This window comes from Hyperoodon ampullatus (assembly GCF_949752795.1).
Source record: "Hyperoodon ampullatus genome assembly, chromosome: 2".
In the NCBI taxonomy this organism is placed as follows: Eukaryota; Metazoa; Chordata; class Mammalia; order Artiodactyla; family Ziphiidae; genus Hyperoodon; species Hyperoodon ampullatus.
In genome coordinates, this window is record NC_136915.1 from 110,532,336 (window position 1) to 110,542,964 (window position 10,629).

The 10,629-nt window shown below is 47.7% G+C and overlaps 1 protein-coding gene across 3 annotated transcripts; it reads right to left on the minus strand.

Annotated features, from left to right (window-relative positions):
• Positions 1 to 2,199: 2,199 nt before the first annotated feature.
• Positions 2,200 to 7,205, minus strand: RFX5 (regulatory factor X5; the record flags this gene model as incomplete). 3 transcript variants are annotated; one of them, XM_079698637.1, is made up of 10 exons in its annotated part: positions 2,200 to 3,180; positions 3,334 to 3,434; positions 3,659 to 3,860; positions 4,165 to 4,246; positions 4,388 to 4,507; positions 4,694 to 4,813; positions 5,295 to 5,377; positions 5,797 to 5,830; positions 6,079 to 6,207; positions 7,072 to 7,205. In XM_079698637.1, the coding sequence occupies 10 exons, from the start codon at positions 7,203 to 7,205 to the stop codon at positions 2,200 to 2,202; spliced, it is 1,986 nt and encodes a 661-aa protein (XP_079554763.1). The 3 variants fall into 3 exon arrangements, with proteins under 3 accessions (XP_079554763.1, XP_079554764.1, XP_079554765.1); XM_079698638.1 differs by lacking the exon at positions 7,072 to 7,205 and adding an exon at positions 6,660 to 6,706; XM_079698639.1 differs by lacking the exons at positions 4,694 to 4,813; positions 7,072 to 7,205 and having other exon boundaries at positions 6,079 to 6,194.
• Between the last annotated feature and the right edge of the window lie 3,424 nt (positions 7,206 to 10,629).

Sequence of the window (10,629 nt, forward strand, 5' to 3'; positions counted from 1 at the left end):
AACTAAGCCTGTGTGCCACAACTACTGAGACTGTGCTCTAGAGCCCATGAGCCACAACTACTGAGGCCGCGTGCCACAACTACTGAAGCCCACATGCCTAGAGCCCGTGCTCAACGCCACCGCAATGAGAAGTCCGTGCACTGCAACGAAGAGTAGCCCCTGCTCACCACAACTAGAGGAAGCCTGCGTGCAGCAATGAAGACCCAACATGGCCAATAAATAAATAAATAAATAGAAATAAAAACAAAGGCACTAACCTGTACAAGAATGTTAGTAGCAGCATCATTTGTAACAGCAAAAAACTGGGAACAACAAATGTCCACTGATAGGTGGATGGGTAAATTGTGGTTTATGCACTTGAAATATTATATGGATAAAAATGAACAAATAATAGCTATCTACAACAACATGGATGAATCTTAGAAATAATGTTAAGTGAAATAAAAAAGCAAACCACAGGGGAGTATTAGGGAATAAAATGTTGTAAAGCTAAAAAGCAAAACTGAACAATACATTTTTAAAGAATATATACATATATGGAAGCGCTATATATATGGCAGGTAATTAATAAACACGGATTTAAGGATAGTGGTTACCTCTAGGGAGAAGCAGAAGGATAGGACAGGGGAAGAACACAAGGAATTCAATGGTATTTCTAATGTTTTAATGTACAAATTGGGTGATGGGTCATTTAATTATTATGCTTCATAACTTATCCATTTTAAATATATTCTTTATAGATATCAAACATTACATATTATAATTTTTAAAGATCTGCAATGGTGGAAATAAATGAACAAATGAATGAAGGCTCCCTGAAAGAAAACTGAGAATCCCTGACAGAAGCTACCCTATGCAGAAGACACAGTAGGTCCTCAAGTAATATCAGCTGGTTTACTGATTTTTCCAAATACACACCTGGATTCCCTTCCTACTGGTGCTCCCTGATATGCGCAGCTACCCCCTTCCATACACATAGCCTAAGCCCCACAATCCTGGCTAAGTCCTGACACATACATGACAAGAGACTGACACCTGGTGGATACAGAATGAATTTAATAAAACGACTAGGGAGTAAATCTTTCACTCTACATGGTGAAAGAGGCAGTAGGGTGGGGGACAGGGAAGCAGGAATGAGGAGAAACCTAAAATTTGGAAACAGGAAAAGGAAGGATATCCATCTCTGAGATGTAAAGAAAGGGGACTGTCATCTAAATGAGACTAAAGAGATAGTCCCTAAAGAAGAATGATTTCCCTCTCATTCCTTCTGAGACTGGAACAAGAGGAAAGAGATTATACCTGCAGTAAGGAAAATGCAAGACTATTTGGAAAAGAGGAAGCAGGTATAGCTGATCTCAGCAAGCTAAAACCACAGGTACTTCATAGCAGTGGCTAGGTGTCAGCTGTCTCCCCAGGAACTCCCCACTCCCAGTTTCCATTTAGGAATCTATGTGATTCTACGGAGGCTGATCCTGCCCTTTTTTCGAAAGGTACAGTCCATGATGTAGAATAAATAAGCAAACTAGCATTTACCAAACTCCTGGCCACAGTGATTGGTTAGGGGCAGGCATGTGACCCAGGCTGGCCTAACCAGAGTGAATCTTAGGGCTTTTGCTAGGATTCCTGGCACAAGATGCCCTCTCTTTCTGGCTGGACATAAATGAGGAAAACATGTAATCCTAGGAGTGCTGGCAGCCATGAGGTGGACCAGGCTTGATCCTACAGAAGGTAGAACAGTAGGGGAAGAAAATCAATCAGGTATTTAGAGACATACTGAGCCACTGGATCAGCTTTACCTGGAGCCAGCTCTACCTCTGGACTTTCCAGTCACATGAGCCAATAAATTTTTATTTTTAAGCCAGTTTGAGTTAGGTTTTCTATGATTTAAAATTGAAAGATGCCTAACCTATACATTCATCATACTCCATCCCTATATTTCCACAGGATAGCACAGGGATCCAGGTAAGATGGTCAGTACAGATTTATTAGTGACTCTAAAGCCAGGGGTATTGAGCTGGAAAGGTAAGAGGCAAGAACCAGGCACTATGCAAGACAGGGTGCCTCAGCTGTCTATACAGAAGAGAATGAAGAGCCAAGCGAGAAGCAAGTGCAAAGAAGGGCCTCTACTAGGCAGACAGGTAGAGTTAACATAGCACTCTTCCCCACATACCTATCATGGGGGTGTTGCTTTGGGGTCTTTCACTCATGGGGTAAGGAGCTTTGAAGCACATGCCCCTTTAAGTCTTTATTACCCTGTGCTGCAGTGTCTACCTCTCCCTTGACCAAATGAAGAGCCTCCTTTTGGCTTCTACTGCCCTTGATGACACTCACTTTTGGGGTGACAGGAGGAATTTTATCTTCTGCTTCTTTGGCATGCCGGGAACTGGAGCCCCTTCCTCCTCTGGAAACAGCACCATCCACCTGACCTTGGGCAAGCATCTCCTTCTCAGCCTCTCCCATTGGCCCTGGCCTCTCTGACCCTCCAGCTGAGTTGCCTTCCCCTCCAGAGGCCCACGTCTCCAGTGGTAACCTTGAGGACTGGGCAGAGTCCACGGCAGCTGCTGACTTGTCAGGGGTAGAATTCCTTTCCCTACTTCCACCTGATTTTTTTCGAGGGCGCCCCCGTTTTCTTTTGGCATCACTTCCTGTATCCTCTATATCCTGCTTTCTTGCTTTAGCTGGTGGGTCCTGCCCACTGGCCTCACTCACAGGTACTTCAGATGTCCTCTTCACACCCTTATCATGGGGTCCCGGGTCACCACCTATGCCCACTTCCCTGTTCTCTGTGCCCCTCGGCTGAGTGAGTCCCCCAGGTGGAGCTTGCCCAGGCCCAGGCCCAGGCCCAGGCCCGGGTCCAGGTCCAGGCAAAGCAGGAACAGTTGGTAAGATCATGTTAATGATGGGCACAGCTGCTTGGGGTCCCCCAGCTCTAGGGGGCAGAGGCAGTGTAGCCATTTTCAGAGTGCTTGAAGAAAGCTTGGGGGCCAGGACGGGTGGAGAGACTCGGATTGGTGGAATAAGTGAGCGAGGGGCCCGAGGGAGAAGCAGAGGCAGCCGGGCCACTAGGGCATTAACCTGTGGGTTATTGGCTGCTGGCGCTGGGCTCTCCACTACACCCTTCTTTCGCTCTCCGCGTGCTGGGGGGCCAGCCCCAGCCCGGGGGTCCAGCTCCTTAGGAGGCTAAAAAGTAAAGAGAAGAACACAAAAAGTGGGAAGACTGGACAGCGGAGGAAATACAGACACAGAAGGTGAAAAAGTACTGGACCCACTGGGGGAAGGATATACTAAACCCCCAACCCAGGGGAGCAAGGTCAAGGGCATCAACTTCCTTACCTGGGCCTGTCTCTCTGGTCTCTTATGGGCTCCGCCCTCCAGATTCTCTACACCATTCTTGGATTTAGATGACCGTTCCCGAGGGGCATGTTCATCCTCTTCTGCAGAGGTTCCAGAAAAGGTAACAAGGTGAGGAGGAAACAGAGTGGAGGAGGGAGGCGATTCTGACTGACTGACTGGTAGAGGCAGGGGAAAGAAGGTGGTCTAAGGTATGTCCTAGAAGGCTCTCTAGGAATAGAAGGTGTCTCTATCCTAGGATGTGGGAGGGCCTTTGAGGTTGAAAGTGGCTGAGGGTTTCTCAGAACATAAGAGGGGGTCCACTCACCAGCAAGCCCCATAGCCTTGAGCACATTGGCGTGTGCAGATCGGGCAGAGATGAGATGCTGCTGTAGCAGGAAGCGGGCGACCTCAACGATGGAACTGAAGGACCGTTTCAGGATTCGCTCTGCCCAGTCACAGGTCAGGGCACAGGCTGCTTCAACCAGTTCATCCCGAGGTGCTGGGGTTACTTCTGGGCCCATTTCTGGCTGCAGGGGGGAAGGACACGCCCAATCACACTCTGAACAAAGGACCCTCCACCCCTCTCAGAGACAGTGTTGACCATAAGTAAGACCAGACTAGAGATGGGAGTAGCCTCTATCAACCCATCCCAGAAACCCACAAATTCTCTGCCTCCTCTGCCTCAGCCGTAGGGTAGGCAGAAGGGCATGTCCTATATACCCAGAAACTGTGTGCAGAATGACCTAGGCTGTGTCAGGCTTCAAAACATCTCCCAAAGTCCTCTGACTTCTACCTTGGAGAGAAGAGTGCAGTCGGAGGGTTGTTACTTACACTCTCAGAGCCCTTTAGGTCAAGTCCGGGCAAGGGCGGCATAGATACCAAGGTCTTCCTTCGTATGCCACTGTAGCAATATCTGACGTTTAAGTTAAGGGGCAACCAACACATGGGGGTCTCCAAGCCCCTTAGGAAGGTTGGGCTGTTTCCAGTCCTGTCCCTTCACATACTAAGTTTTCCTCCCCAGGTCCTCTAGCACAACCTCCCCAGTCAAGGATACTTGGACTGGCCCCGGCCACCAAGCCTTCGGGCTTTGATGTCAGGGAAGATCTCTCTGATGATTTTGCCAAAGTTGGCTGTGCTGAGTGGGCGGCAACAGGCAAGACTCTCACAGTACTTCCTGAGTGCGTGGGGGACAGAGTGGGAAGATACTCAGAGAAGGAGGTTTGGGAGTGGGTTCAGAGGGTCCCTGGGGATGAAGGTTGGGAAACCCTTTAAGAAGTCAGGCTCTATCAAGGCAGGGAGCTCTCCAGGGATGAGGGGGTAGTCCTGTGCCCACCATCCCACCCACCCCTCATCCACCCACCGATAGGCATCATAAACACTTTGTTTTGGCAGGCAGGTGTCAGTATGCTCTTCTAGGTGGTTGCGGATCCACCTATAAGCATACATGTACTCCTCGTTGCTGAGTGTACTTGGCTCTGAGCTGCAAGAGAAGTAAAAGAGACAAGTATTACTAACATCCCAACAGCTGCCCTGGTTGTATCCAGATTATCACCCCAGTAGTGCTGGACTGAATCAGTTCATCCAGAATCCACCTTTCCCTGGTAAACCAAGGCAGGTCAGGGACTTTTCTTCCCCACTAAGGATACTGTTATGAGGATTCCTATTCACCCTGCCCCCTTTTAGGGAGCCTTTCTTTAACAATCAGAACCTCTGGGCTTCCCTGGTGGTGCAGTGATTGAGAGTCCGCCTGCCAGTGCAGGGGACATGGTTCATGCCCCGGTCCGGGAAGATCCCACATGCTGCGGAGCGGATGGGCCTGTGAGCCATGGCCTCTGAGCCTGCGCGTCTGGAGCCTGTGCTCCGCAACGGGAGAGGCCACAACAGTGAGAGGCCCACGTACCGCAAAAAAAAAAAAAAAAAATCAGAATCTCTGATATCTAAAATTCTAGCACCAAACCTACCTTTTGTCTCCAGTACTGGGCCCTGAGGGGAGCTGAAGGTAGAGATACAGCTTGTCGTTGTCTGAGAATTTCTGTACATCTTGCTGAGGTAGGGAGGAAGAGAGGCAGGAGAAATAATAAGGCCAAGAAGGACCCAAGGTAGGACCCTCTGATCCTCACTAAAAAGTCCAGCTGACTTAGTGACTGGCAGGCTGACAAAGGACCTTAGAAATGATTTGAGGCTGTGCATTCACTGTGCCCTGAGGAGCCCTTAGGGGCTACCAAGGAGAGAAGGGGAGCGGAGGGGATCACCTCTGATTTTATTTCTATTGGGCTTCTACACAAGAGGTCACAGAGGTAAAGTGAGATGCTCAAGGTCAAAGTGATAGCAAGTTACGAGGCCAATTATCTTCTGATAGAGTAGACAACACTGACTAGCATAAACCTTTCTTACCCATATCCTCACCATCCTCATCTCCCACCAATTCTATCTCCCTGTTGCCCTCTTCCCCAGAATACTCACCAGGATTCCCTCTACTTTGTTCTGCACGGCCTTGCTGTGGAGAAGAGGAGAAAGCTGGAGGTCACACACAAGACTTTTCCCCATCCCTATGTCTGACTGCCAGGGAGAGGAAGAGGTCTGAAAAGCCTAGCAGGTGCTCAAGAACTGCTACCATGATGAAGAATCTCCCCTGGTCAGATGCACTTGCTTGGGAGGGGGAGATCATCTACAGAGGAAGTGAAGTGCTACAGGGATCTATCCCCAGGTCCGGAATGAGGTTTAGAGGTGGTGATGAGTACTTACGAAATGGTACCTCGGAGCCTCTGAAGGAGGGTGGTGGGTTCCCCTGCCTCAGCACTACCTGAGGGGGCCCTTCCCCCAGTCTTTGGGCTCTTAGCATCAGGTTCATCTTCTGCCATCCCGGCATGAGGGCTGGAGTTGGGAGAAGACAGGACAAGAAGATTTAACTTCCCTCCCCCACACCACCCCCGGAGGCCCCAGGGCACTCCTCACCTCTCTACCCAGAAAGATAGAAAAACAGAAAGAAAGCCTCCAAATTTCCCCAGTGGTCTTTTTCTAAAACTCGCCTTCTCCAAAAATTAGAAATTATTCCATTACTTCTCCAGGGCCATATATACCCAGAGATCTTTGCCATCTCCATTCTATCTGCCCCACCTTTCTGCAGTCTCCTAAATGTGGAAAACTGTAAGAGATAGGGGCGATTGGGAATCCACATTAGAAAGAAAATTTCATTTCTGCCTCTGACCCCATACTGCCCTCCTTCCCCTCAAAAACAACAATAACAACCACAAGACAAAGTTGTTTAATTCTCTAATATGCTCCTCACCACTGAATCTGCCTGGGAGGTCAGAAAGGATACGAACATTTTCTGCCCTTCCAGGCTTGGAAAAAACTGGGCCCAAGTTCTCATTACTTAATCTCGCCACGGCTTCCCCCGCAGCTCTCCTCCCCACGTCGCCGGCCCCTACGTCATCTCCCTCAACATCCCATCCTGATGCGCGCCCCCACCTCCCTCCCTTCCCCCTCCATTCAATCCCGCGTTGCTTCAAAGTGAGGGGTTCAGGGTAGCGGAACTCCTGGGCTGGGCGTAGGAAACCCGGTTTGGGGGAATGGGGTCCCAGATTCGGGGCACGTGCACATGGGTGAAGAAGCAGTTGAAAATACAGCCAAAATCTTTTTCTGCTCTCCTCCCAACTCATATTGCGCCCTCCCTACCTTTGAATAGTCGCCTTCCAACACAAGCAACAATAAAGGTAAGGGAGAAAGAGAAACTACCTCGCAGCCACCTTCACTCCAGCCCAGCCCCACGGTCCTGGCCCAGCGGGCTCGTGCGTTGCTTTATTTTCTTTTTTCTGAATGGCTGGAACAGCCCCGATCTGCCTAGATACTCGGACGGCCTGTTCTACCATTGGTTGTTGCTGCCACCCGGAGACAGAAGGCGCCGGGCTCGCACCGGCGGCAGCTAAAGTCTGCCTGGTAACAGAATCTGATTGGTCAATAGGGGAGGGAAAATCCAAAGTTGGTATTATTTGAGTCAAGAGGGGGAAGTCCGGGTTAGGTTTCGGTTAAAACTGGGGTCGGTTGGGACTGCCGGTCCCAAGAGGTTCTTCTCTTAAAGGGACCGCAGACCGAAAGACCGGGTGCTCGCCTCCTTTTGGAGCTTTCTTTGCTTTTGCTTTCTCCTTCCGTGTTTCAGTTTTGCCTTCGGTCGTCAGAGCTACTGGAAGAAAAGATTCAATAGATGATAAAATAACTAGAAAATTATAGGTAGTAGTGATGGAAGTTCGCTGTAAGCTCACATTATCCCCTTTTGATGAAAAACAAGTTGAACCATTCCCCCCAGCCCTCACCAGCCAACACGCATGAAGACACTCACAAGAAACCTGCAAACACGGGCTCACATTCCTCATTGATGGAGGCCGCCAAACCTCAGTAGCTGTACCACGTTAAGCTAAAGTGCCCGTAGTGTTCCTAGGTTTACCGAGTGTACTTTATCTCCTTCCAGAGTGGCTAATGCCTTTGCATCCCCAAAGTTCTGCAGTCAGTGAACACTGGAATTTTGACTGACTTCCCCAGGGGGTGCTGGATGCCCACATGAATTTTTTCTCCTCGGAGAACATTGTACTGAAAGGTCAAGGGTTCTTCACTCTCTTAGTTAAGGCTTTTTAAGGTCATGAATCAGATGAAAGCAATGAACCCTCTGCCATGAAAAATGCAGGAACAGACCAAGCGGTGCATCTAATTTCAGAGGTCACAGACTCAAGGGTAACCACCCTTTGAATGGAGTACAGTATTTTGTTTTGCACAGCAGATATGTTACACCCAAAACTATCAATATATTTATAGTCCTGACTTATAGTTCTCCAGTCTCATCGTCATTGTGCTTTTGTAAAGAGGACAGCAGTGTTGCCTGATTTCATGACCATAGCCCTTTGCAGCTTCCATTTCCCTACTACCAGCTTCTGTGGGTAGCAGGGGAACCCAGAGGATCACAGAGCTGGGGAAATAAGGATATACTGGCAGGAAGGTTTTCTAATAACAGCTACAATTTATTTGGTAACTGTGTGCCAGATACCAGACCAAATGTTAAACACCTCGGTTTGAAGTAGAAACTATTATTGCCTCCATTTTACAGACAAGGAAACAGATTTGGAGAGGTGAAGGGACTTGTCCACAGTTACATTGTTATTTAGTGCTGGAATCAGGATCCAAAGTCAGACAGTCTGCCTTCGGAACCCATTCTCTCTCTCTTTTTTTAAAATAAATTTATTTATTTTATTTATTTATTTTTGGCTGCGTTGGGTCTTCGTTGCTGTGAGTTGCTGCGTGCGGGCTTTCTCTAGTTGCGTTGAGTGGGGGCTACTCTTTGTTGTGGTGCGCAGGCTTCTCATTGCAGTGGCTTCTTTTGTTGCAGAGCACGGGCTTTAGGGGCACGGGCTTCAGTAGTTGCAGCACGTGGGCTCAGTAGTTGTGGCTCGTGGGCTATAGAGCGCAGGCTCCATAGTTGTGGCACATGGGCTTAGTTGTTCCGTGGCACGTGGGATCTTCCTGGACCAGGGCTCGAACCCGTGTCCCCTGCATTGGCAGGTGGATTCTTAACTACTGCACCACCAGGGAAGTCCCAGAGCCCATCCTCTTGAACACTGCCCTAGACTGCATAGATTGGCAGGTGCTCAGATACAAATATGGGTATAGACTGATGGAAAGATACCCCAAACACCACTGTTTGGTATGAAGGGGAATATAGAGCACTTTAACTGGAAAAAGAATTTGGGGTAAATTATGCTAGCTTAGGAATTTGCAGGTGGCAGAGAATAAGTGGAAGCTTTAGCAAAGGGAGAAAAAGTATCATAGCTATGTAAGGGAGATTATTTTGACAGCACTGTAGAAAGGTGAGGTTGAGTGGGGAGGCTGGGGGAGGTTAGAGATGGGAAGAACAGGCAACTGACTATTCATTTATGCCAGGTGTTATGCTAAGAGCTGGGGATACAAAGCTGAATAACATACAATGATCCTTGCCCTGAGAAGTAACAATAAAAATTGTCTGATAAGCATCATCATAACAGCAAATATTTATATAGAGCTTAACATGTGCTGAGGATTGTCCTAAGGGCCTCATATATGTTACCTTTTTATCTTGAGGCAACTCTATCAGATAGGATAGTCATCTGATAGATTATCCCCTTCTTACAGATAAGGAGACTGAGTCATTGAGAGATTAATAATTTGCCCAAGTTTACACAGTAAGTGATGGAGTTAGGATCTGAACTGGGCTGCCTAGATTCAGAATTTGTTCTTAGGCGCTATTATACATTGCCTACTAATATATATTTTTTAAATTTATTTATTTATTTATTTGTTTTTGACTGTGTGGGGTCTTTGTTGCTGTGCATGGGCTTTCTCTAGTTGCAGCAAGTGGGGGCTACTCTTCTGTTGATATGTTCAAATCAGTATCAGCAAGGTCCACACATTGCATTTGGTTTTGGTTGATGCTTCTTAAATCTTTCTAATCTATACGCTCTCTCTCTCAATTTATTTGTTGAGGAAACTGGTCATTTGCTCTATAGAATTTCCCGCATTCTGCATTTTTATGATTTCACCTTTATAGTGTTTTTAGGTTTTTAAAACTTGTTCTCCTGTCTCCTGTATTTCCTATAAACTGACTGTGAGCTCTGCAGGCTTCATCAGATTAATTTTGGCTTTTTGGCAAGAATACTTCATAGGTGGTGCTGTGTACTTCCCATTGCATCACAGGAGGTACTCTTTTTGTGACGTAAAGATTGAATAGTGTATTCAGGTTTTGTCGCCTCATCTATCCATTATGAAGCCCCATCTCAGTCTTTCATTGAATGGTTTTAGCAGCCACTGATGAACATTGCCTGGATCCAATTGTCATTAGAGGTTACAAATTGGTACTATCCAAATTCTGTCACTCCTTCTGAATTTACTAGCTGAAATTCTTTGTCGTTGTTATTTGGTTGGTTGGTTGTTTTGTTCGTTTTATGTTTGCGTCAGGTTGGGGGGATTTGCGGTTGGGGGCATCGATTTAGGGGCAGTGGTTGATGTCCCGGGGAATGAGAGGACGTGGAATCCAGCTCCCACAGGCTCTCACACATTGGGGGAGCTAATGCCTACCCCTCCGCACAGGGCCAGATCCCGGGGCCTAACCACCTAGGGTGCTGTGGTGGTGACTCACCAGGACCATGCATTCCTGTCTACTAGCTGAAATTTTGTAAAGGACGTTTCCTCATCAACTATTTGCTTATCCCAAAGCAAATTCTTTCTGAAGAAGTTTGGTTATTGAAAAGGACAGGGTAGAAACCTAGGATAGAC